General features: G+C 44.1%; 1 protein-coding gene across 1 annotated transcript in view; it reads left to right on the forward strand.

Moving 5' to 3' along the window:
• Positions 1-26,841, forward strand: part of VPS41 (VPS41 subunit of HOPS complex) — a 150,733-nt gene extending 123,892 nt beyond the window's left edge. Inside the window, exons 19-29 of the mRNA XM_048511443.1 lie at positions 2,779-2,923; positions 4,431-4,472; positions 4,605-4,655; positions 6,799-6,936; positions 7,467-7,521; positions 9,094-9,234; positions 10,485-10,621; positions 19,970-20,069; positions 21,894-21,938; positions 25,094-25,173; positions 26,544-26,841. Coding sequence (XP_048367400.1) covers positions 2,779-2,923; positions 4,431-4,472; positions 4,605-4,655; positions 6,799-6,936; positions 7,467-7,521; positions 9,094-9,234; positions 10,485-10,621; positions 19,970-20,069; positions 21,894-21,938; positions 25,094-25,173; positions 26,544-26,624 — 1,015 coding nt within the window. The 3' untranslated portion in view covers positions 26,625-26,841. The remainder of the gene's footprint in view (positions 1-2,778; positions 2,924-4,430; positions 4,473-4,604; positions 4,656-6,798; positions 6,937-7,466; positions 7,522-9,093; positions 9,235-10,484; positions 10,622-19,969; positions 20,070-21,893; positions 21,939-25,093; positions 25,174-26,543) is intronic.
• The last annotated feature ends 437 nt before the right edge of the window (positions 26,842-27,278 follow it).

Consider the following 27,278-nt stretch of genomic DNA (forward strand, 5'->3'; position numbering starts at 1 on the left):
GAATACATTTAGATGAAGCCTTGGCACAGTTTTGCCGGGTTTTGGTTCTTGTTGATACATTTTAATGGCAGCAAAGAACCAGTTATTCTGGGAAAGGTGGGCAATTGGTTGTTGAGAAGTTTTTTAAGAAGGTAACGCAGTAATTGTAGGAGCCACATGGCATAGTGGTTAAGTGCTTGCACTGCCACTCACACGGTCAGGAGTTCGATCCCCCTGTGCGTCAGATATCTTGGCAGCTGGCTCATGGTCAACTCAGCCATCCATCCATTCCTTGGTTGGTAAATGAGTACCTAGCACACAGCTAGGGGGTAAAGAATAGCCGGGGAAAGCAATGGCAAACTACCCCACAAAAATGGCTTGCCTATGAAATCGCTGCCCGCAGTGGTACCCCAGGGTCGGACACGACTGAAGGGGAAACTTTACCTTTAATGCAGTAATTGCAGCACATGCAAGGGAAGCCAAGATATCTGGGCAGCAACAGAGACATCTCACTGTGTTGGGAATTCAAGGTTTCGCCCCCAGCTTGAGACAAGCTACTTCTGAATGCAAGTGCTTATTTCTCACATGAAGCAAGATGTTAGGGATGGCCTGATCAAAAATCCATTAAACAAAGCTACACGTTTGTATCCTTAGCCTCTGTACTCTTTCTGCAGGAGCTTGTCAGTTGTCATAGTCCTGGGGACCTTCTTCAGGTGATTCTCTTCCTTATAGTCCTACACTGGGATGCTCACACAATAATTCTGCTCCTCATTGTTCATCTGCCCTGATCTGGATAGCTCAGGCTAGCCCGATCGTATCAGATCTTGGAAGCTGAGCAGGACCACCCCTGGTCAGTATTTGAATGGGGACCACCAAGGAAATCTAGAGTCAGTTCCTCTACCTACCATCAGGCCACCAAGTGTGGTCATTGTCATGTGGCTGTGGTGGCGAACCTTTGGCACTCCAGATGTTATGGACTACAATTCCCATCAGCCCCTGCCATCATGGCCAATTGGCTATACTGGCAGGGGCTGATGGGAATTGTAGTCCATAACATCTGGAGTGCCAAAGGTTCGCCACCACTGTCATATGGACTGCCCATGTCTCAATTTTGTTTCTCATGCCATGTCTCCTCCTAAAAACTCTCACAAGAATTATCAGGTTCAGGGACGTGCTTGTCACCACTGGCAGTGTTTTCATGTCCCCATTCCCTATATTGAGGTTAGGAAGAGCTTAACATGAGACAGGGTTTCGAGAGCTAGAACATTCTTTTTCTTGGTTTCGACAGGCTCTCTGACATATTTTGAGAATCCCTCTGTTACATTGTGCATGGAACGTACTTACGTATGTATCCTCACCAACTTATGGTAACCCAGAAAGTTGCGGTTTTATCATTGCCTTTTTCTGCAGAGTCTTCTTTTGTGGTCTCTCAACCAATTGTGAACCTTGGCTTCCAAGATCAGATGAGACAGGACTATCAATCCCATGCAGTCTTCTCTAATGTGTAGTTAATTCCCCAGAAATGTTAGTCTTTGCCCCATTCTTGACAGTGCCGTCCTTGATGTAGCGTGTTTGTGCTACCATACTATTCTAGGTTTTAAGAAATCTCCGTGTCCGAATTGCCTTTTTGTTTGGGTTTTGGAAATTCTCTGTTAAGAAGTCATGTCCAGGAGCTACAGTTTCCCCCAGTTTCTGACAGAAAGGGATATCACAGTTAAGCCAGTTATGTAGAATAGCCATAGCCCAAACCTTGGGCAGAGGTGTCCCAGAATTTCACTCAATTTAGAATGGAGGCTTTAATTTGTCATTCCATATTCATAACTAGAATGGAAGTATAGATCCAATTTAGTAGAATTCTTCTTCATGTTGAGAATGTTTTAAAAGGGCAGATTCATGGAGGATACGTCCATTAGTGGCTACTAAAGGGAACTTCCATATTCTGAGACAATAGACCTTTGAAACCTTTGAGGCAGTATGCGGGGAAGGACTTGGCCTCTATATCTTGTCTATTGACCCTCCAGGGTATACTGGACGGATGCTGTGTGAAACAGGATTCTGGACTAGATGGGCTATTGGCCTAATCCAGCTGCTCTATTCTGTTCTTACCAAAATCTCCCCAGTATTGTAGGCTTTGCTATGTAGTCACAAGATATCTGCAATATTGTTTTGATGCAGAGGGCCCTATGTGTGCATAGCCCAAACAGAAGTGGGGAGGAGGCCCCCAGAACACCCCAAATTATGGTGGAACTGAAGATCTAGAGTGGGAAGGAGGAAGAGATATTCAGAGCATGAGTCTCGGACTACTGAGTAGAAAACCTTTTCGAGAGCAGTTGTCTAATCTTAAGAGCCTGCATCGTAATCTTGATTCAAAGCACAAGTCTGTAGCTTGTGGTTTAGTCATAATTTATTTGTAGTTGAATGCATTCCACAAGTACTGCAGAAATGAATAATCTGTCTCTGAAGTTAGGGAACCATCCCTGCAAATCCCTGCAAATGTTCATTATTTAGGTTTAGAATAGCCTTGATGCATTCTTGCTTAACCAGAGGTTGGGGCACGGGTTTATGGAGCGTTGGTGGCCTGAATGGCAGAATACTGGAAAAAGAATGGTACCCAATTATCTTTCTAATACATATAGATGGAGACCCAAAAACATTTCCCATTATTCTAAATGATGGTGGGAATGCATAGCTATTTGTGTCAATCTTCTAGCAAAGCAGTTTCCCCCCCTCTGTTGGCAGATTGGTTTCTCAAAAGGCCTACAAGGGTTTCCTTTTGTAACATATGATCCTCCTTATCAGGTACACCTATGACCAACGCTATGGAACGGCCCTTGAAATTTACCTCACACTGAGACATAAAGATGTTTTCCAGCTGATCCACAAACACAATCTTTTCAGCTCCATCAGGGACAAAATTGTTCTGCTAATGGAGTTTGATTCAGAGGTATGATGACTTTCAAGTGTTGTTGTTTTTTGACACTTTTTTTTTTGTCTGTTAGAATTTTTGCTGTGAGAGAAATATAATTTAACCAGCTGAACCTTACACTTTGGATAAATCCTGATGTGGTGAAAGTTTAGAGAGCTAAATGGCTGAATTAGTTGGTTCTGACAAAAACCTTTGTATAGTGACTGTTTTTGTATCAAAGGATCCTGAAAGTTATGAAAATAAAAGCATGTGGAATGTTACAGGGGCAGGAGACTGTCGTATCACCTCTGGGGAATACGTTCATGGTTTGTACTACCTACATCTATAAACGTGCCTGATACTTTGGCTGGGATTAAGTGCAACCCATATAATGTTGAAATGGGTATTTTTCTGCTACAGTTCTGTCACTTTTTCCAAAAAAAAAGAGAGAGAGTGAATCTGAATGAGTTGCAAGTGCTAATTATTCAAAAACCAATTTTAATTTAGCCCACATCACACCTGCTGTGGAGATATCCCTGCCATGTTTCTGAATGGCTATATATCTAACTTGAAGTTTTGCGTTCTTGAACTGGGATTCAAAAAAATTATAGCTGACGGCCTTACGCAAAATCCTCCTTTCTTTCATTTGACTGGCCAGAATAAAATCAAAGTAGGGGGAACGTTTTGGGTGGAGAATAACAGGAGTCTGAAGAATCCACCTTTGCCTTTAACAGTGCGAACCTGTTAGTATCGCACTGCAGTATCAGTTGGGTCTAGTTCAGTTCAGGAGGACAATATGAGGGAACTGAAGGCATATATGAACACATCTGAACATTTTTCATACCATAGAGCCTGTTCAGATGTGATCTTCCTTATGGAGAGAGAGCAAGAGTGGGTGTCAAGTCTTCCCTCACCATGAGGAAAAATTGGAATGAACTGTTTTTATGGAAGAGCTAGTCCAGTGAAAGCGGGATGTCCTAGTTTGGTCAGTCGTTCCTCCCAGGAGTAAAAAGAGAGAGGGGGGGTACTGTGCACTCATGGCTCTCTTCCTACCAGAAGGGGTAGGAAGGTGTGGAGACATTGCCTCAACAGGCCCAACAGTGAAGTCCACTGAAGACTGAATCCGCATTAGCTCCATGCATTTTGACAGGGGTCAGGCAAAGACTATCGGGTCCTTTCCCCTTTTAAATATCTGTTTTAGAATAGCAAACTTGTGATTTTTCCCCACTGAGGCAGGATACAATCCTGCATGCAAGCGTGTCTCTCTTTTTGCGAGCCGAGGCAGGAAAAGCCTTCTGTGTCCTCTTATCAAACATCATCTGCCTTAGCTAGTAGCAGGCACCAAGCACGTGCTGTCAGTTGTGGGCTCCGGCAATATTACAAAAGCCATCAGTCTCCTCTTTCACCCACTCTAGTTTCTTCTTTCTTTTGCTCTGGCGCCTGCAACTGCACGACTGTGTCTCGTTGGCAGTCAAAATCAGAAGGTACGTGTGGTCCTATAAGATTTTTGACATTTCCTCTTCCCTGTCTTGGTTTGTTTTTTTAGAAAGCAGTTGACATGCTTTTGGATAATGAAGATAAAATCTCTGTGAGTATCGTTATTGAATTATGTTGGCGGGTGGCCTCTGGTCTCTCTTCCTGAGCAAAATGTGCAGGGCATTTGTTAGAATCACTGCTCATTTTTAAATCTGACCCCCTCCCTTTTCCCCCCACTTTTCAGATTGACAAAGTTGTGGAAGAATTGGCAAACAGGCCTGAATTGCAACATGTGGTAAATATGACTGATTTTTTTCCCTGCAGGCAGCTTAAAGCATAGTGTAGATTTTTTTTTCTCTACTTGGTGGTAACTAATCTAGTCTCTGATTTGAGCAGCAGATATGACATTAGCATGGAAAAGAATCCTCCTTTAGCTAAAACCCCAAACCCACCAGGTGCTTGAAGATATGGGTTTGGATTCCGTGATAAGTTTCTGCCATGGAGGGGACACCATTTTCACTGATTGCCCCATCCTGCTGCAGACCTCCTACTCCCCCTTCACCCCCAATCCCTAGGAGCTGTATTTTGGGGGTTATTGGGGGTTACAGTGACCAGGGCAAGGAGGTTCCATTCCATTCTGTCAGCAGAGATTTACTGTGGGACCTAAAGCCCTTTCCATATGAACCAGTGAACGCGCTGGTGCAGCTGGGGTACATGAGCCCGGTGGAGCCCCAGACCCTTTGCATGGCTCTGGGTGGGCAACCCTGGAGCCAACACGGCTGGCCGATGCCCCTTCACACGAAGGCGCACCTGTTGGTAGTGTACCTGGCTCTTTCTGCTGCACAGACGGCCACAGATGACCCCCCTTCCCCTGCAGCCATACTGACATCTCTGGACGTCCATGCTCTCCTGCAAAGCTATGCAGGAGAGAGGCGAGGGGAAAAAATAATAAGGCACAGCCGCCCAACGCGTCTCACAGCCATGGCTGTTTGTTTTGCTGCAGCCGTGGGGCACATTAAAAAAAATAGCAGAAATCGCGATTCTCATAAAACCTGGATTGCAGGGGGGGGGGGGGGACCCAGAAAGGACTTGCTTCAGGAGCAGGATCCATGTGAAGTCCCCCCCCCACCCGGGTTTTATGTTTATTGGCCTGTGTGGAAGGTGCTTAAGCCAGTCTGTTGGTAGCTGCTCACTTATGAACCTACACAACTACTGTGGCCATCTTCTGAGGTTTTGCTTCAGATCTCCCCACCTTCTGAGATTAGGTGGGTGACAACCCAGGAGAGGGCCTTTTCAGCTTTGGCATCTAAACACCGAAACTCTTTCCCAAGAGACAGTCCCTTGTCCTTTCTCTTGCCATCTTCCACTGGCAGGTGAAGCCTTTTTGGTTTGTCTGGTGTTCCCTTAGTAGTCCCTCCCTAACCTATGGGTTAATTTGCTGTTACATTTTTATATGTCTGTTTTAGCTTGGTTCACATTATTTTGAAGTACTTGTTTTTTGTTTGGGTTTAATAGTTTTTAAGGCACGTTATGATGCGTTTTTAATCAGTTAGCCACCGTGATGACCCTGATGAGGACAGAAAGGCAGGCTAGATGTATAATGGGAAAAAAATGACACTAACAGATAATAGTGTCAGTTATTTTTCCAAATAAGGATATGTACTGTATTTGATCACCTCTAGGATATGACAGGTGTGGAATCCGCATGTTTAGTTTGCCAAGTCTTTGAAAGATGTAGAATATCATATGGATTCTTTGGTGTGTGATCAGTTTGAGGATTGTTTGTGGTTTGCAGATTTCGTTTACATGTGTTTCCACTTTTCCACTTTATATATATTAATTAGTTACTGCCCTTGTTACTAAAACTTACTTACATTTATTACACTTCGTTTAGCATATGTTTTTATGTAGCCTTTGGAATAGCGTTTTTCCCCTGTTGGGACTCTCTATTTTGTGGACTTTGGAATTGGGATTTTATACTGAGTTTTCTGGCTGTATCTATTGGGTTTTCCCTAAAATTGAATGCTGTATCCTATTTGCCAGGAGTAGACATGTGACATTTCGTGAGGGATAATAGCCTTTATTCTTTCTTACATGAATGTAATGTTCTAGATACATCTACTCACCTGTTTATAGACCATGTAAAATGTTGTTATTTATATATCCTCTTAGACACTGTCTTATTGGAAAAAAAAATAGTCATCAAAAAGGTGCTAAATTAACCACATTTTTGTTAAATGATAGGAACCGGAAAATGACAGAATTAGTTGTGAACTTCTCGATGGAAGTTATGAAACAAAATGTTCTCAAACTTGACGAAATTGCTCAAAGACATATTTTATCTAGTTTACTCAGTAGTCTATGTGTTGAAACATTTTGGTACATGTCAAAGGTTACTTACACTTATTTATACTTATTCTTTCTGCTTGTTTTTGTAGTATTTGCACAAACTTTTCAAGAGGGATCACCATAAAGGGCAAAAGTTCCACGAGAAGCAGATCAGCCTCTACGCTGAATATGACCGACCAAACTTACTTCCGTTTCTCAGAGACAGCACTCATTGCCCATTGGAAAAGGTAAGGGAAATATCTGGAAATGTCTCCTTTCTGCAAAAGCGTCTTTATGTGGCTTTTGTATTAACCAGTCTGGGATTTTGTGCTGGCTACTCTATGGGTAATGCTGCCCTCTGGTGGAAAACCTTTAGAATTGTAGAATGAATATCCCCCAGATTGTATTGTGGCAGCCCACAATATGGTTTTTTAATGGTTCCTGCCATGACCACTATCTTTTTTCTTTGTGAATATATGTGGAAAATACTGTTTGTTTGTTTCTTTCCTTCCAAGGTATATATCGCTGCCACCAGGAAGTTAATTCCAACCCCTCTTTTTAATTTCTCATAGCGCATTGTGGCCGAACTCTAAAGCAGTTTCGAAGGTCCATTGACAGGAGTCTGAAAGCTTTGCAGCTCTGACTTCAACAGTGATGCCTCTTAATTAGAAACATGTTTGGTGCTTTGTAATACTTCAAAATATCACTTTTATGGGGAAGGAAGTTTGGTCTATAACAAACATACCATTGTATTAAATTTCTGCTTTGGAAATTTCAGGCTCTCGAAATCTGCCAGCAAAGAAACTTTGTAGAAGAAACCGTTTATCTGTTAAGTACGTAACTACCTTTTTGATGAATTGCAGTGTTTCATTCATACGTTTTTCACCAATCCGCAGCCTGATATTTTGATTTTTTTCAAGTTTTTATCTTTTTAATTGATTTCATATAAACAGTAAAAAAGTGGACTATACTTTTTAAATAAAACGAATAGATTGTTTAAGTTGTAGCCCTCCTGATGCTGAAGATTGAATAGCATGCAAGAGGTTTTGAACCAAATAGGCAAATATTTTGAAATATGCCCAAAAAAATTTTTTTCAATAAGCCTTTATTGGCATACAGAACATGCAATATAAATACAGTTAAAATTACTAGATAAAACTTCACACTAAATCATAAGTTCAGCTCGCAAACCTCAGCCAGAAACTTTGCCACTGCGAGACAACAGTCAAGGTCATTGCAGTTTAAGAGCATATTTACTTTATCAAGCTCTGTCAGGGTTTTCATATAGTCAATGATTTGTACTAATAAGCTGGATCTTGGATTCTGGTAAAGTGGGCAGTGGAGGAGAATGTGCGCAATGGAATCCAACTGCCCTGGGCTGCAGGGGCAAAGCCTCTTATCGTTTGGTAGACCCTTGAGTCTTCCTCTATGGTATATGCCATATTATGACACCATATATATGCCAAAATTATGACACCATAAAATGAAACCCTAAGCTACTGAATATCAGTCGAAAATAAAATTCCTACAATGTTTGGTTCATTCAGCCTAGTTTGAAGGTTTTTTAAAGATATTTACATGGCCTGTTTCTCCCCAGCGGGGAACCCAAAGCAACTTAGACCACCATTCTCCATTCTTCCATTTTATCCTCTTAGCAACCCTATGAAATAGAGTAGGCTAAGAGAGAGGGGCCAGCCCAAAGATACCCAATGAGTTTCCATGGCAGAGTGGGGATTCGAACCTGGGTCTCCCAGCTCCTAATCCGACACTCTAACCACTACATCACACTATGCAACCCTCTGGGTGAATACAATTGAGGTTATGGCAGCTGCCAAGAATATATCTACTCTTGCCACTTGAATACAGTTGTGAACAGTGGAATTAAAAGGATGCTCCAAACCACAAGCCATTTCTAGAATCCTGGTTTTGATCCCACAAGGTCCTTCTGCTCAAAAGCTAGCAAGGCAGTTCTGAATAAATGAACAGAACCTAATTCAGCTGTATCTCGTGTATTAGCTTCTTTAAAGGCAACCCCTGTCCTGCAAATCCCTGGGAAGGCCTTGCAGTAGAACAAGTGAGTTACGTCTGCTTGCTCAACTAGCATCTTCCATATTTGCCCAAAATAAGTTCCCCTCTGCAAGGAGCCGTTGGGGCTGCTCTTAGAATCCTGGTCTTGTGCAGTGAGATTTAAATATATTTCCATCGTACATAAATTTCTGAGAGAGAGAGAGAGAGAGAGAGAGAGAGAGAGAGAGAGAGAGAGAGAATTTCCAGTTGGCAAATGGAAGGTATTGTAGGTTTTTTTAAGAAGTCTGAATCAGAATTTGCAGCATAAGAGCTGGGAGAGTCGCAATGGGAAGGAAGGTGTTCCTTCTGCAACTCTTGACTTTTCTTGGCTTTTCTAGGCAGAATGGGTAACAGCCGGAGTGCCCTGAAGATGATAATGGAGGAACTGAACGATGTCGATAAGGCCATTGAGTTTGCCAAGGAGCAAGACGACGCGGAACTTTGGGAAGACCTCATCTTGTATTCCATCGACAAACCACGTAAGGCTGGCCTTCCCTGGCTCTCGCGCGGCACTTGGGAGTGAGTGGAAGAGAGAGGTTCTAATCAAACATGAAGAGGGAGAATGCAAACGTTCCTTCCGTGGTACAAAAACAATGTAGTCAGATTGATTTAGGAGTCATGCCAGCCTGCATAGTGCGAGAAACAGAATGGCAATAGAATAATTGTAGTACTATTATGTACTAAAGAAAAAAATCTCCTCTCATGCTCCAGCATATGGCACTGATAAACATAAGAGATGACAGCATCGCACAGCTGCTGGGACATGTGCTGCCGCCTGATAAAGGAGATGAAATGGTTGCTTGTTTTCCTGTCTCATGCTTCTCCTTTGCATTGATTTTTCAAGCTTCAACAGCTTTGGTAGTTATCCGTTTGCTTCCGGGCACAATTCAAGGTGTTGGTTGTTACCTTTAAGGCCCTTCAAAGGCCTGGGGAGCCACATATCTAAGGGACCGCCTTCCCCTGTATGAGTTCATGCATCAAGGTCATCAAGTTCGGTCTGTGGTGTCTCCAGGGGTGATGAGAAAGGCCTCAGTTTGAGACTCTGAGGCCATTCTGAGTAGACAAGACTCGTCTTGATGTTCCTTTGCCTTAGAGCAGGGGTGTCCAATTCTGATGCTTCAGGTGTTCATTGACTTCAATTCCCATCTGCCCCTGCTGACATGGCCAACTAGAGCCGTGGTGGCGAACCTTTGGCACTCCAGATGTTATGGACTACAATTCCCATCAGCCCCTACTAGCATGGCCAATTGGCCATGTTGGTAGGGGCTGATGGGAATTGTAGTCCATAACATCTGGAGTGCTAAAGGTTCGCCTCCACTGAACTAAAGGGTCGTGAAGGCCCCCATGTGCAAAATGGAATGCTGCAGTGCTGCAGTCAAAGGTCCGCTCACGACCTGAGTCTGATCCTGACAGAAGTCCCTTTCAGGCAGCCAGTTCAAGGTTGACTCAGCCTTCCATCCTTCTCACATTGATAAAAATCAGTACCCAGCTTGCTGAGGGCAAAGTGTAGACGACTGGGGAAGACCATGGCAAACCACACCATACACATAATCTGCCTGGCAAAGGTCATGATGTGACATCACCCCATTGGTCAGCCATGACCCTGTGCTGGCACAGGGACTACCTTTATATTTACCCAGAGGATCTGTCACTCTTGAAAATCAGTCCAGGATTGCATTTCTGGTTTTGATGTGCATTTTTGAAAGAGCCGCCTTCCTTCTCCTTGCAGCTTTTATTACTGGCTTGTTAAATAACATCGGGACACACGTTGATCCTATCCTCCTGATCCATCGTATAAAAGAAGGCATGGAGATTCCCAATCTAAGAGACTCCTTGGTCAAGATTCTCCAGGATTACAATTTACAGGTAAACACCCTTGGTTGCTGCTGACTTCTGTCCGTTCTTCCCCTCGCTCGTCCGTTGGTCACCTGAACGAAAGGAAATAAATCTAGCAAGGTGGGAACTGGGGTTCTAAACTGGTCCTGTTTTGTAGGTGAAGGTATAACAGATGGGGGAGATCTCCCATCTGTGCCTCCCCCCATTCAGCTGATTTTGTAGTCAGTCCCCTTTCCTTCAAGGAGCTTAAGGGTGGTGTATTCCTTGGTTTCATCCTCACAACACCCCAGTGAGGTAGGTTAGGCTGAGAGAGAGGAAGTGGCCCAAGGCAGTCCAATGAACTTTATGTTCTTCCTGATACTGGTCTGATGCTCTGCTGTATACAAGCAGGATGGATCCAGTACCGAGCTGCCCCTACCATCTGCTCAGTATGGAACCCCATGGGAGGAAGGTCCTTCCCCACCAAAATCCTCTTGGAAAAAATTTTTCTGGAGTTCCCTTCATTTCCAAATACTTCCCAAACCGCGCCAGTAGAAAAAAGGCAGTAGTGTCATCGATGATAATGTACTTTGCACATTCTTTTTGCGTAGTCCGCAGCAGCAAATTTGTGTTTGCTGCAATTGTATACAGAATGAGGGAAAACAGATGCTGGCTGTCAGTGTGTAGCTCTGTTTTAATAAATGCCTTTGGAAATCCAAGTTTCTCACATACATACCTGACGGTACACATTGAATGCTTCAGATGGATTCATAAGAGCAGGATGAATGTTCTGGTGGGTCTAGTGGTTAGAGTGTCATGGTAGGATCTGGGAAACCCAAGTTCAAGTCGATGCCCTTGGTGACACTTTCAGCCTAACTTACTGAAAGAAGAGAAGAAGGATGTGATCCACTTTGAGGGCATGTTGGGGAGAAAGGCAGGCTATAAATGCAGTAAATAGAATCAATAATATTGGATGAAGTAATCCTGAGAATGTCACTTGCTAACACCTCTTATTCTGATAATTCCTCCTTTACCCTTGCTTATTACTTCCTCTTGGAACGGGCTTGGGTGGTATGATAACAGTTTATGCTAAAGCCTTTCATTTTATAGCTCATAACAGACTTTAAGCATATGAGGTTGGTTTAAGAGTCCCCCAAAGATCTTTCTTCCATACTGCCTTTCTGTCTGTGGCCCTTTCCGCATGGGGCCAAAAACAGCGGCCAGAAAAACACTGGTCCCTGGGCAGCCGTTCGCACAGGCAGTGCTGCTGCAATGCAGCAGCGCCGTCCTGTGCGGTCCCGAGTGGCGTGAAGGTGCCGCTTTCCACCTCCCTTCCCAAGGGAGGTTTTTGGAAAACGCCGCCTTCCCATCGGCACGGTGTGAAGGCACCGCTTTCCTGTCCCCCCCCCATACACGCTGCACCTCATCTCTCCACCCGCTGGTCTGGAGGGGTTGCTGAGAGACTCCTCGCCCCATGCTGCTCCTCTCTGACCCCTCTGGAGGTCGTATAAGCAGGCAGCATGGGCGGGTCCCTGCAGCCCTCCAGACCGACGCTGCAGGACGAGGTGAGTGAAGAGCCTCCTCTGTGCGGGCTTCTGCGGGGGCCGCTCGCACGCTCCCATGCGAATGGCCCCCTCCCTTCCACCGGCATATTTTCTGCCGGTGGAGCAGCGCCCTTTCCGCTGTGCAGAAAGGGCCTGAGTGTATGTTATCATACCACCTATCCAGCTTGGGGTGGCAGACATAGTGATTGAAAGTGCCATCAAGTTCCATTAATGCTGACCTCGTTAGGCAAAAGATGGGCAGAGGTGGCTGTCCTTGCCTTCCTCTGTGTAGCAGAGGTGGCTGTCCTTGCCTTCCTCTGTGTAGTCTCCCCTTTCACTAGCAAAAATCGTCCCCAGTATCTAACTCAACATGGGAACCTATTTATGGCAGTGGTGCTTATTTCCATAGCTTGTGAAAAGCCACTTTCACAGTTTCCTTCATTTACTTCCATCTCTGTCATGAGGCCTGGACTCCAGGGAAGCTTGCAGCTTACCCATTCCTCTACAGTAGCTGTTTCAATGTGGAAACCTTCTGCCATCCACTCAAGGGCCTTGCCCACCTCCCTGAATCATGGGGTGGGTGCCACATTGGGAAATGGTGCACAGGTGGAATGGCTCTGAGCCATTGGAATGAGAGCCACTGATTTATGGCTTTCATGCACGTGTACGCATCAGGAAACCACGTTGAAATGCATCTTCCTGGCGTGTGTAAACACACTGGAATAGATTGTAGTTTCTTCAGATAGGGCAGTGTATACCTCATGCATGTATGCAAAAGTGGTGATTCTCGACGGACTGCTTCACACATGCATGCTTGATTAATAGGGCAAGTGACTTTGACACTGCTGAACAGATTTGTGAATCAGACTTTGGATTACCATGAGTCACTAAAGACAAGATTATGCCAAGTTAACTTTCAGGCCATTTTCCTCACGTGCTCAGTGTTTACAAGCACCTTGTCACAAGGTGGAGAGGAAAATCCTGCTCCCTCCTAAGAATGCACGCACACCACGAGTTGAAGATTGGTTCAGAAGCGTGGCTATCTCAGGGCACTGCTGCAGAATGCCGCTGTGAATGCCCCGTTTTGATTTGCGGATGGGAACCTAGAAATGGCATTTTTAATTCATCCCGAATGAAACTGTTTATTGTATGTGTACAACTCAAGTTCACTGAGGTTGTCTTAGATAGTAAGAATTCTAGGCAGGTGATTTCAAAATATCGAGCATCATTTTTCAGACTATTTCCAAGGACCACAGTCTGCATCAACACATGCTGTTCCCTTTGTTCGTTTTTAAGGGATACTGTGATTTTGTGCAGGGCATTGATCAGGCCTCATAGTTCTGTCCATTGGCCCAGGTGAACAAAGACGAGAGTCTAGGAATAAATGCAATATGAATTAAAACTTCTAAAATCGCGATACAGCTTCGCTAAGATCTTAACATTCCAGTCCCAAATCTCTACTCCATTTCATAGCTGTGGAATAACTTTAACCTTTAAAGGCAGAGCCTAGGAATCAACCAGCATTTCCGCTATGTCTGCATAGTGCCGGGAGACACTGGTAATGGTAGCCAGACAGTCTTTCAGGAAAGCTTCACAGGTTGAACATGAAGTTAAAGTTGTAAACTGCTTTATGTCACCATTGGGATGAAAGGCGGGATATAAATATCTGCCTAAATAAAAATTCAGATTCTCAACCTGGCATACCTTATTTCATTTCACATGCTTGACAGCTCAGGCCTGCAAAGTCTCTGCAAAAACCACACCGAGATGTGTTTCCCAAGCTTCATGTGGCCACATCAACCTTTGCATAGGAATCGGTAGAGGGTGGAGCTTCCTCCCAGGATTTTAGCATGGTTTTATCTGTCATACACCTATCCATCTCATCCACAATATGAGTTTACTTCAGGAGCCCAAGCATAGATGGATAATCACTAGGGCTCAATGTAACTCCTTCCCTTGCTCTATGCTACAAGGAAGGTTCCGAAAAATCAACCTGCAAGAGCGGAAATGTCCCCATTGTACCACAGCGATTCAAACCATGGAACATATATTGCTCGACTGCCCCAAATACGAGGGATCTAGGACCAGACTTTTTGCTCTTTGTCCTGTAATTTTTAATGAATACTCTACTGTGGGGAAGATTACGTTTCTACCAAACAATTCTGCCTCCGAGATTTTAACTTTTGTAGCTAGGTTCCTTATAGAAACTTTGAAATGATTACCTGCGATGGTTCTCATGTATGGGATACTTGTTTGGACAATGTTGGCTGTTATATGGATTCTATGCCTAATAAAGGTTTTTTTTATATATATAGGCAGGTGACCAGGGCAAATAATCAGAGCAGCTATGACCAAGGTAATTCAGGATGGACAGGGGTCACATCTCCCTGGGTGCATGCTAGTTGGGTCATGTGAGGGGCCCCCACACCCCTCCCTTCAGCCCGGTCCCGCCAGGGTGCTCCTTCAGCCAGTGGAGCAGATGTTGCTTCGGGCACCTTTCCCCACATGCCTCTGCAAGTGGAACAGGGGGCCCACGTGATACCCTTAGTGTTTTCCCGAAAGCATCATGTTTCAGGAGCATACCACTGTTTAATGACGTTAGTAGAAAGATGAGTGAATTGAGTGACACTCCTGTCGTCATTTGGTGGGCATGATTTAAGCCTCTCTAATAATGACGACACCGCCAACAGAAGAAAGTGTTCCCGTATTCATGGGCCAGGCGAGACCGAATCGTCTGTCTGGAACTAAACAGGGGTAAGTTAAAGCCGCATTCTAAAAAGTGCTTGCATTTTATATCTCACTCGTCAACAAGATGAATATTAAATCATAAATAAAGGGGACTGCCGACAGCTGCAGCTTAATTTATCTCGCCATAAAAAGGGACGCGTTCTCTTAAAGGGGAGCCGCTCGTGCATCAAAAATGACACATGTGCCTCGGAGCACTGTTTAGCTAGCGCAGAATAAATGGCTGCTCCACCAGCAGTGTTTCCTTATTACAATTAAATCACAAACGGAGCTCTGACAAGCCTGCCAGAGTGAGTGAGATTACGCTGAAATTTAGGCAATAAAACAGTAATTTCCTAATTCCGAATCCTGACACACACATTTCACATATCCTTTCTTTCTGAGCAGCCATGCTTCTCAGAGCTTATAGAGACACATCAAAATATATGCGCGCGCGCACACACACAGATTTTTTTTCCTAGGGTAAAATCACCAGAATTTCCAGACCCAGTTAAGGCGACTGTTGTTTCTTTCCCCTTGGTGGTGGTTCTTCTCAAATCAACAGTGCTGTCAATGCAGTCTTCAGCCTGCCCTGATTCCCAGGCTCTCCTGTCTGCCAACTCTATCCCCCTCTGTTGCCAGATTCCAAACTGGCAATTTTGCGGAGTGGGGGAAATCTGCCAGCCAATTTTGTGATGCTTATTTCTCGCCCCCATACCTAAATACCTAAATATTTATTTCTCTGAAGGGACCCAAAGGCACCTACGGCAAAGGGGGGAAAATGCAATTTAAAGAAAACAAAAACAACCAGCTATATTTATTTATATCATGCCTTTCTCCCCAGTGGGGACTCAGAGCAGCTTATAGCAACATTCTTTTCTCTCATGTTATCCTCGTGACCACCACTTTTTGATGTAGTGTGTAGTGGTTAAGAGCAGGTGGATTCTAATCTGGAGAACTGGGTTTGATTCGCTGCTCCTCCACCTGAGTGGCAGAGGTTTATCTAGTGAACCAGATGTGTTTCCGCACTCCTACATTCCTGCTGGGTGACCTTGGGCTAGTCACAGTTCTTCGGAACTCTCTCAGCCCCACCTACCTCTCAAGGTGTCTGTTGTGGGGAGAGGAAGGGAAAGGAACTTATAAGCCACCTTTCGTCTCCTTACAGAGAAAGGTGGGGTATAAATCCAAACTCTCCTTCTGCTTCTTAACCTGAAGGAAGGCTTCCAGTTTTGCTGAGCAGAGGGATAGACCATTCTTCATGGATCTCTGTCTTTTGTAGTCAGTCATGGCCAAACTGGAAAATTTGCCTTGGCTTGCCTGCTAAGGTTTTCAAAAAGCAGCTCCTTGAAAGTTTGAATTTTTTTCCCTCTTCCTCTTCTGTGTCGAATTTCTCATTATTCACTTTCCTGGAAACTGAAATCCAGCTTTTTAAGGAGTGTTGGTTGGAGTGGGCCAATCCTGCCTTGTGTGAACAGAATCAAACCTTGCTGTGCTTTCCTCCCCTAGGAGGACAGCAACAGAGACGTAGCAAGGGGGGAAAGCACCCGGTGCACTAGTGCGTACTCCACCTCCGCCCTGCCCCAGAATGTCCCCGGAACGCCCTTGCCACACCCCCACAGGGGAGCATGCCCAGTACGTTGCATGCGCCCCCGCCTCCTTGGAGCTATGCCTCTGGACAGCAATAATGGTCATGATAAATATGGAGGCTTGTTTCCATAGCTACATGTTGCAGGAGAGAAGGAGGGGAACTCACTATTGGTTTGCCATTATTGGTGACGGCATTGGGTATTTATCATTGCATCCAGATCTACCCTAAATGCCACTTGTAAAGGGACTTACAATGAAATCCTAAAGAAAGTTACTCCAGTAGGCTGTATTAGTATTAGTAGACTGTATTAGACAATATTAGTAACATTTTGCTGTAATAGGCTAGCCACTTCCATTCACTGAAAAATTCAGCCCATAATTTCCCCAATTAGATGTGTGTGCGTGTGTATGAAGAGGTATAGACTCAGTTATCCAATTAAACCCCAGAGAGAAAATTTAGGCTGTGGTGTAAAATCTTATGTTTTGCTTTGTTTTTTGCACTTTTATTATGTTTTTCAGTGGTTAGAATTGTGTGCCTAAGCAGAGGCTGATTATGTTGTTCAAAGTAATGTACACACAGAGAATGAATATTCCTTGGCTGTCGCCAGTTCTTGTCGCTGTATATTATTTGTAGCCTTCAGATTGCCAGATAATAAAGTTTAATGTAGCCTTGTACAGTATTTCTTGATAACACTGCATCGGTCTTTCTTCATGCAAATATCTTTAGCTCCAGAAACAATCTTCTTTAAAAGGATTTTGTGAGCAGGTTCAATTGTTGAGGGAAGGCCCACATAAGTTTTTAGAATTCCATTTCTGAAACATTCTGCCATTATTCAAAATGGCAGAGAGTAATGGTAACTATCATGCTCACCATGCAGGTATGAGTGACAAACCTTTATAATAAGTTAAGGGAGGGAGAGACCCTGAAATTAGTTTACATGCCTTTATAATAAGTGGGGGAGGGGGACCCTGAAATTGTCTTAATTAGTTTGCATGCCTTAATTATAAGTTGGGGGGGAGAGACCCTGAAATTGTCTTAATTAGTTTGCATGCCTTTATTATAAGTTGGGGGGGGGGGGAGACCCTGAAATGGTTTTAATTAGTTTGAATGCCTTTATAATAAGGAGGGGGGCTGAAATTGTCTTAATTAGTTTGCATGCCTTTATTAATAGTTGGGGGGAGAGCTTAAAATTGTCTCAATTAGTTTGCACTAAAGTTCAGCAATGATTTCATCCTACTTTCCAGTAAGATAGCATGCAGCCATTCTAATTTATTCCAAAGGCTCCCTAATCTAGTCAGATTGATTAAGAGGAAAGTAATGATCTTTCGGTACATCTGAAGTTACAAATACCTACAGCAATTGCTTCTTTATTTCAAAAGAATACCACTACTTTTTCAGGAGTAAAACAATTTGTTTAACTATAAATTGAACATTTGCTTTCTTAATTGATTAATCAGCTAAACCTTTAATTGACTGAGGTTTCTGTTTGGGAAAGCTTCATACAACTGCAGTTCATTTTGTGTTTTTTTGGTCACTTAGCATATTACGTCTCATTTATTTTGCACTAATTAGCAAAGAATCAATTTGTATTAATGTGGTGTGTTTAGAAGGATTGCTCTTAATCACGGTGCTCAAGAACAGCACACGGAAACTTAATAAGAAGAGAGAGTCCAAAAACCTTGGCATAGGAAAGTACCCCAGTTTTTCTTCTTTACAAAAAATAATTTTATTTGCAAACTGCATTTCATCAGAAAGAGTACTAACCAGGTACAGAATAAAAAAAAAATTAAAACTTGTTAATCGCAGTGACAATGTTGCTAAACAAACCAGAATGAGAGAGCCAGCATGGTGTAGTGATTAAAAGCAGATGAACTGTCATCTGGAGAAGCGGGTTTGATTTCCCACTCCTCCACATGAGCAGCGGACTCTAACCTGGTGAACCAGATTTATTTCCCCCACTCCTACATTCCTGCTGGGTAACCTTGAGCTAGTCACAGCCCCACTTACCATATATACTCGAGTATTAGCTGACTTTTTCAGCACATTTTTATGCTGAAAAAGCCCTCCTCAGCTTATACTCAAGTATATACAGTAATTCCAAGATGGCGGCCGGAGCTGGGGCTTCTGTGGGGATCCGGTAAGCATGTTGCTGCTTTTTTCTAACTCACCAGAGAGCTGTAAAAACAAGCTGTAAGGACAGCCTGCATAGCATTACAACTAGGCTGTGCGTGCAAGGCAAGATGTAGGTGCGTGCAAGTGCGATAGCGTAAGGCAAGGCAGGATATTGAAGTTAAAAAGAAACTGAGGCATTTCTCTCCTAAGGGTTATTGGTGCATTGCATTCTAGATGAATACAATTCTTCATACAGTAGTTTACTGACAAATACTGATGTTGCTGAAGAGAAAGATTTTCTTTGGAGCAAAGTTTATCTGGCATGGTTTTGAATCCCAGAATTATTCTACATTTGGAGGAAAACAGTGGTTCATTTGTGTTCCTAGAGTGCTGGAAAGCTGCTCATCCCTAAAGCAAACTCTGTTAAGCAACTCTATCTCATCTTGCTCCCAAATCTTGTGTTTTTAGCTGCTACTGAGTCAAGTTAGATGGCTTATACTCGAGTCAATAAGTTTTCCCATTTTTTGTGGTAAAATTAGGTGCCCTGGCTTATATTCGGGTCAGCTTATACGGTACTTCACAGAATATCTGCTGTGGGGAGAGAAAGGGAAAGGAGTTTGTAAGCCACCTTGAGTCCTGTTACAGGAAAGAAACTCTTCTTAATATGCTGTCAAAGCAGATAGAAGAATCTTTCACAAGTGAAGTGGTACAACAAGAAGCAAAGGTCTGGTTTGCAGGAATGTTGGTCTAACGAGAAGTAAAAAATCGAGGCAAGAAGAATTCATCATTACCGATCACTTCTTGATGTTAGCTCATTCTGTCCTTTTGTTTATGGGGACAGTGGCCCCCATATGGGCCCTCATGACGGCACCAGGGGCCTTTGGATAAGGTGAGGGATCCGCTGGTAGCCATGCAGACGAGGGCTAGGGGGTCCATTGTACCCATGGGGAGGCATCAAAGTAGATGGTCCATGCATCCCATGAGGAGGCATGGCCCCAGGATGACCCATTGGCAATCCAAAGTAAACCTTCTGAAACAGCATGCCCATAGGGAGTGGACTAGAGTGGGGCACACCTGGAGTTGAGCAGGGTAGTGGCTAATTGCCTGCCCCTGATGGTTCTGGGTGATTTGGATCCATCCGTGGCGTTTTGTGATGCACTTGTGTCTAAGGCAGTGCCCCATTAAAGTAGCTGGTCCCAGCCATCCGTCCAGGTATGACTGCACAGGCTCTCAACAATTACTCATGCCCTTTGAATTATCCAGTATTTTTTTGTGTGTGATGCTCCAGAATGAGTAATTGACAAGGCTGCTTTACTGGCAAGTTGTGTGTTGTACAACATCTTACCAAAAGGGCAATCTGGACTTTAGTGGCGATTGGGAGCAGAAGCCAGACGACACACTGAGATGGGACTGTGTTCTTCTGTGTCTTAGATCATGCTTCGGGAGGGATGCAAGAAGATCCTCGTGGCCGACTCGTTGTCCTTGCTGAAAAAGATGCACCGCAAGCAAAAGAGAGGAGTCCTTGTGGATGGTATGTACAGCACACATTTGCAAGTTGCTAACACGAAAAGTTTTCCAATATAAACTGGCCAGCACCCATTACAGAGGTTGGGGGATGCATAGCTCAGTGGTTAGAGCACCTTCTTTGCATGCATGAGGTCCCAGGTTCAGTTCCTGACATCTCCAGCAATAAAAATGATCAGATATTATTAAGTGATGTGAAATGTGCCTTCCTGATACCCTGGAGAGCTGCTGCCTGACAGAGCAGACAGTGCTGACCTGACCTTGGTACACCCAAAAGTTGTTCTCAGTATAAAGGCAGCTCCATGTGTCAATGTTTGCTAATCTGATTCTTCTATACCTTTATCACACAAACAAGGGGAGGCAGCATGGTATAGCCTGATCTCAGAGGCCTGTAGGGACATGGGGTCACTGATATCCCCGGCACACGCTTTTCAGTCATGTGGGGGGTCCCTAGGGGACCCCAACATGACAAAATAGTGTGCCCCCCAGCAGCATGCCACCAAGTCCACCGCCCTGAAGGGAGACAGTGGGTGGGGCTTGGTGGTGGGCAGCCGTGGCACCCGCTGCCACCGAGCTCTGCCCCCCTGACTTCTGTGCAGGCTGGCTTTTGCCCTCCCAGTCCCTGGGGACAGCAGGAGCCGATCTGCAGAGAAGTGGGGTTGGGGCTCGGTCCAAACCTTGCCCCCGAGTCCCACCCCCGAGCACTGGGGGGGCGCCCAGAGGAGGTGTTGCCCTTGGGGGCCATTTCCCCTCGATATGCTTCTGTCTGATCTCATGATATCTCAGAAGCTAAGCAGGGGTAGTACTTGGTGGATGGGAGGCCACCAAGGAAAGCTGCGTAAAGGAAGGCAATGACAAACGCCTCAGCTTCTTACTTGCCTTAAAAGCCCCTTGCTGTAGTTGTCATAAGTGAGTTGCAACTTGATGGCACATGTGCATTTATTCCATTATGTGCTTGGATTAATGCACTAATCTACCCTCAATTATCCCTGTCTCTACTTTGTTGTTTCCCTTATGACAAATTTTAGATTAAGGCTCATTAAGCCAGAGACTCTTTGTCCTGTATTCTATGACGGGTACTGGACATGGATGATTCTGTATGAAATAATAATGCTGTAAGGCCCTTTGATCTGTGCTGGTCACTGTATGGGGGTCCTTTAATCTTAACAGGGAAGCACCTGAAGTACCTATTCAAATGCTTTCTGGGATGGTGAGGAAAATAATAGAAAGTCTTGAAGCAGTTTATAGAATTTCTGGTAGATTTCTGGTAGCTTGCGTTTTTTGAGAAGTAGGCGCACGAGGTGTGTAAAGGGAACTCCAAAGTGAGCGCTAACCCATGAAATATTGAAGCTCTCTTGGTGACCCTGGGCCAGTCACTCCCTCTCAAACTAATCTACTTTACAGGGTTGTTGTGAAGATAAAACGAAAGGGAAAACAATATACACTCGTTGGGGGAAGGGCAAAATTTAAAGGTACCAAATAAACAAGCAAGTGCTATGGTCAACATTTTACCCTTAAGATGCTACAGCCTTGTTTGTGTGGGTTTGCTGGAACAGATTAATATGGCTACCCCCCACGGAGATTTTGTTGTGTTATTTAACTTGCAGAATAAATATTGTGGGGGATTTCAAAGGTAACTATTAACTTGTATTGTCGAAGGCTTTCACGGCCGGAATCACTGGGGTGCTGTGTGGTTTCCAGGCTGTATGGCTGTGTTCTAGCAGCATTCTCTCCTGATGTTTCGCCTGCATCTGTGGCTGGCATCTTCAGAGGATCTGAACTGTTAACACCTTGTCTCTGTGCTGATTTTAACTTTTTCTTTTTCTTACAGAAGAGAGTATCTGTGAGGCGTGTCTTTCCCCTGCACTTCCTACAAGTAAGTGTATTTTACAGGGAAATATCAGATAATCCCTTGGCAGCCACTATTTTCAGTGGTCAGACTGGGAGGCGGAAGCAGCGGATCGTGTCAATCTCCCTTCCCTATACCCTGCTTGAAATCCTGGCCAGCGCTGCTGCGTGGTGTAGTGGTAAAAGCATCAGACTTGGAGCTAGGAAACCCAGGTTCAAATCCTCGCTCTGCCATAGAAGCTTGTAGGGTGCCCTTGGACCAGCCACATGTTCTTAGCCTGACCTACCCCACAGGGTTGTTGTGAGGATGACACAGAAGAGGGGAGAACCATGTAAGCCACTTTGAGTCCCATTGGGTAGAAAGGCAGGATATAAATAAAATAAACAAAATATACAGTGGCGTAGTGGTTAAGAGCGGGTGTCCTCTAATCTGGAGGAACCGGGTTTGATTCCCCGCTCTCCCAACTGAGCTGTGGAGGCTTATCTGAGGAATTCAGATTAGCCTGTGCACTCCCACACATACCAGCTGGGTGACCTTGTTAAAATCCAGTAGAACCATCATGCTTTCCAGATAAATTCAGGACCAGCATACTCCCATCAGCCCCTACCAGCATGGCCAATTGGCCATGCTGACAGAGGCTGATGGGAATTGTAGTTCCTGAACAACTGGAGAGCCGCAGGTTCCCTACCCCTGGGCTAGTCACATCTCTTCAGAGCTCTCTCAGCCTCACCCACCTCACAGGGTGTTTGTTGTGGGGGGTGGAGGCGGGAAAAGTAGTTTATAAGCCCCTTTGAAACTCCTTACAGGAGAGAAAGGGGGGATATAAATCCAACTCTTCTTCTACTACTACTTAAAACAAAAATGGAATTGGTGAGCGAAAGAGCTGTGCATGCCGTTGGAACAAGATTTTCCCACTGGTGTGTGATGAACTCTGTCTAACCTGGTTCCTACGGAATGGAAGGGCTAGATAGTCAAGCAATGGAAGTGGACCCCTCTCAATTTCATAGTGGATCCTCCATCCTTCTAGGGCAGTGGTGGGGAACCTTTGGCACTCCAGATGTAATTGGCCATGCTGGCAGGGGCTGATGGGGATTGTAGTCCATAACATCTGGAGTGCCAAAGGTTCCCCACCACGGTTCTAGGGCAACTTTAGCTCTGCAAAACCTGTCCCATTCATTGCGGCAAGGCCCGTGTTTATTGGACTCAGGGCCTCATGATTTACAATGGCAATGGGAGCACAGTGTCTCTCTTCCTGCCTTCCTCCCCTGAGGGCTTCTTCAATGAGAAGAGAGAGGAACCCGGATATCCTTCCCGCCAAGCTTTATTCTGGCTTGTGTAACCTCCTTCTGTGGGTTCTGTGGGGCAGTACTTGGAATGAGTTGCAACAACAATTTTTAAACAACAAAATGGTTTACTTTTCTTTACAATTAACACTTTTAAAACATCAACATTTAACGTTACAATTCAAGGTCCTGTTCAGGTTGCATTTCAAGTCCTTCTATTTACAGTCTACTGATACTGCCAAGTCCAAATTCTTCTTTGCAAGTGGGTTGGCTCCTGAAGACTCCAAGGGCTTGATGAACAGGATGCAACATGATGAAGGTTTCCAGGAGAACTCTCACCCATTACAACCACAAAAGAAAACCCTGAAACAATAAACTCCAACATTTACAACATAGCAAAAACAACAACTACCTTCCCAGTAGTTCCCAACAATATTGCAATTACCTTAACAAGGTGTTAAGGGCTTATATTTTTATTTTTTTATTTTTTTATTTATACTTTGGGCTTCTAGACCGCCCCATCCCCGAGGGGCTCTGGGCGGTGTACAGCAGATAATAAATACAATTTTAAAACATCATAAATAGAAATCAAGGTCCGAGTCAGGTAGCCTTGTCTTCTGCAAAGAGCTCTTGCAGCCTTTCTGCTGCTCTGAGTCTCCACCCCCTTACTGGGTCAACCCATTCTGGGCATGGGGGTTACACTTGCTCCTTGGCAAACTGGTTATGAGAGGAGGATTAAGACTTCGGGAGGACAGGGCAATAGTAAGAAAAGGAAGGGTCCAAAGGCTCCCTGCCATGATGAAGTCTTCCTCCAACAGAAGAGAGCAAGAAGATTCTTTCTTAGTCATTGGCTCCAACCTCTACTGACTTTTTGTCTCAATTAAAAAAAAGATTTGTGAATTCTGATGCAATTGAGAAGAAACCACCCAAAACCCTGTTGTTGTAATGCAAATACAACTGAGACAATCACCCATATTCTGATCCATTGTGAATTTTACAGGGACATTAGAAATCGGTTAATCTTGCCCCTGCTGATTAGACCCTTTGGATATTCTAGTTATTCTAGTCGCCCTAGTGACTTCCATGTTAAGTTTTTCGTCAAAGATAAAGATTCCACCATTTCAGGCTCAGTGTATAAGTGTTGTTAACGTTGCTAACAGAATACAGAAATCGTTGGTGTCATGTGAAATCGCTCATTAACAGTTTGTTGACGTTACTCCTCTGGTCGTTTCTTTTTACCTTTTTGCTGGAATTAAACAAAAAAATGTATAGATTTGTTAATATGGAACTGCGTTTTTCTAGCTATATAGCCGAGTACAATTAAAATTCACAGTGCAGTCTGTGTGAATGTAGATAAATGTTTGAGTTATCTAATGAATACTCACTCTAGATCCAATGTTTGGGCTGAAATCCTGGATGTACGCAGCTCAGCTGGTAACTTGGGGCAAGTCACCAGCTGTATTTACACGCAGAGGGGAGTGATTATAACCCCCTTTCAAAGAGTACAAGTGTGGCTCTCAACGCTAACCATTGGTGCAGAGGTCACTTCTTCTTTTCTTTTTAATTGTTGACATTCATTGCATCTGAGGATGTAGCTAGTCCAGCAGTGAAAAAATGCAGCGCGGCGTTTGTTTGTTTTTAAGAGCATCGAAGCACTAAAGATTTAATGCAGGCAATGTAAGACGATGGGAGACCCACATAGGGAGCCAGATAATTAAAAAATGTGTGTGACTTATGAAAGGCTTCCATTTGTAAACTTGAGAATGTCTTCATAGACTGTTCTCTAAAAGGGGACTATACAAATGATATGGTGCCACCTTTGATCCCTGTGCTTTTTATAGACTCCTGCTCATGTATTTCGCTAACGTGACCTGTATTATTTTTCTATTCCTTTGCCAGATGCATCTGACGCCTTCCGAGTCACTGTGTTTCACTGCAGGCATATGTTCCACAAAGAGTGCATTCCCGAATCTAACACAGTAAGGGCCCAGCTTTATCTCTGTGGATTCCAGAAATTACCTTAGTCAAAGACAAAAGGACAGATCAGGTTTTGTTTTTGTTTTCTGTTTTGCCATCCACTGGGAAAGCGCATCTGTTTACTGTGGATTATAAAATAATTATAGTAATTTTTCCTAACTGGATCTCAGTAGGCGCTTGGAGCGACTGCCGTGAGCACATCCCAAATAACACCCCTTTACCTTTTAATGCCACAAGTTTGAAAAGCTGCTTTCATTATCCAGAAATCCTGTGGTTTGCATTGAGTTGAAGAGAAAGGGTAACTTCAAAGAGAAACATGGAACCTGGTTTTACCAAAAATTCAGAATTACAGCCCCTGAATGGGCCATTTCATTGGTCCTTTTCACACAAATCCCTCCCCCCCCTTATCACAATGTTTGTTCCCACTCTCCCCCCTCGAAACGTTTCAGAGCTTTTTGCTTCTTTCTTTGAGTTATTTGTTGAATTGATGCTTCAGTGCTTCTTGCTACAGTTCTCTATAGCTCATTTAATCAATGCTTCTAAGCTTTTACCCCCACAAAACAAAAATTAAAAACATACAGAAATGATGAAAATAGACAGGCAAGGGGGAACAGAGGGAGTTCAGTGATATGATAAAATGGTGCCAAGAAGGAAGTTTGGGAACAGCACAGAGGCATGGAAAACAGCAGTGGGCAAGAGGAAACATAAATATGATCACCCAGCAAGTGAAGATGTTTTGAAAGCATTTCACTCTAAAGAAACATTTTAAAAAGGGATTCAGTTGAAATGTTTTGAGGCTGGAAATAAAACCTTTTCGTAACGTAAGGAAGGGGAAAAACAGTGTGGAACTCCACAGAGGGAATGTTTTCTTTCCTGCCTCAAAACATTTTAAAAGGTTTGTGTGGAAAGGGCCCTTCTTAGGTTTTGTTGCCAGCTGTACTAATGACACCCAGAGTCCACCTTCCAAAGCAGCCATTTTCTCCAGATAGTCTCTGTCGCCTGGAGGTCAGTTGTAATTCCAAGAGGTCTCCAGCCCCAGCCTGGAGGCTGGCAACCCTACCTTTTGGACCTCTGCCAGAGCATGCATGCAAATGCTCACATATTTGTGTCTCGGCCTCTGTGCGGCTAGCTGTGAGAGCATGCTGCTGTTCCTCTGGTCCGACTTTCTCCCGTGCACATAAATTTCTGCTAAACAGCATTGCTGTAACGTTCGTTAATCACATTTCTGTTCATTTTATGCTGCGCAAGATTTTTTTCTTCTTCTCATATTGGCTGTTAAAAATTCACGATTCCCCAGTTCTGTTTTGCACGTCTTTGCTGCCAGCGACGTAATAGACTTCACAAAACTAATCCCGTCCTGCTTAATTTCCAGATCTCGTCGGTAAAGTTCTGCAACATCTGCAGTGCCAAGCACCGAAGCCCAGGCAGCGCTATGCTGGAGATGAAAAAATGACTCGCTCTGGCATGCCAGGAATCTCCGTTCCTCTGCGTGTGTGTGTGTTTGTCTCTGTTTTAATGTGGCGCAGAGGAGCAATGCTTCGTTGGTTAATGCCTATGTGTATTTATTTCTGGCTGGGGACAGGTAGATGGGGAATCTTTAAATCATGCAGACCGCTGAAATTTCCTGTGCTGAACCCTTGCAATAAAAAGGCAAAAAAGATTTCAGCGTATCGTTGGCTGATGTGTCTCTGCTTCACAGTTCAGAGGGTTGCCTGTATGTTTGTCTCGTTCATGAAAACAGTAAACTAATTGTCAAACCTCTTTGGTGTGGTCTGGTTACAAGATGGTATTCCCTTTGAAAATTCACAGTGGAGAATGCAGACACCTGGTCCCACAACACTCATTCGTGCACATGGGAAGGGGCACTCAATTCCCAGACTTTTGTATCCCTCTGCGTGTAATGTTTACATGCCAAAGCACCTGTATGTACTGATTCTGTTATCAGATTCACATGCCATACCTTGAAAGCAGGAAATTGGTATACAGCGGGGCTGTTTTCTCTGTATTACAAAGCTATGACCAGGCATCCTAGCTAAACGCCGAAGTCCAATTCTGTGTAGGTTCTCAGACTGCAGTTGTGATATACACGGGGTCCTCATTAAGTGGA

Source organism: Sphaerodactylus townsendi, linkage group LG11 (genome assembly GCF_021028975.2).
Source record: "Sphaerodactylus townsendi isolate TG3544 linkage group LG11, MPM_Stown_v2.3, whole genome shotgun sequence".
Classification (NCBI taxonomy): Eukaryota; Metazoa; Chordata; class Lepidosauria; order Squamata; family Sphaerodactylidae; genus Sphaerodactylus; species Sphaerodactylus townsendi.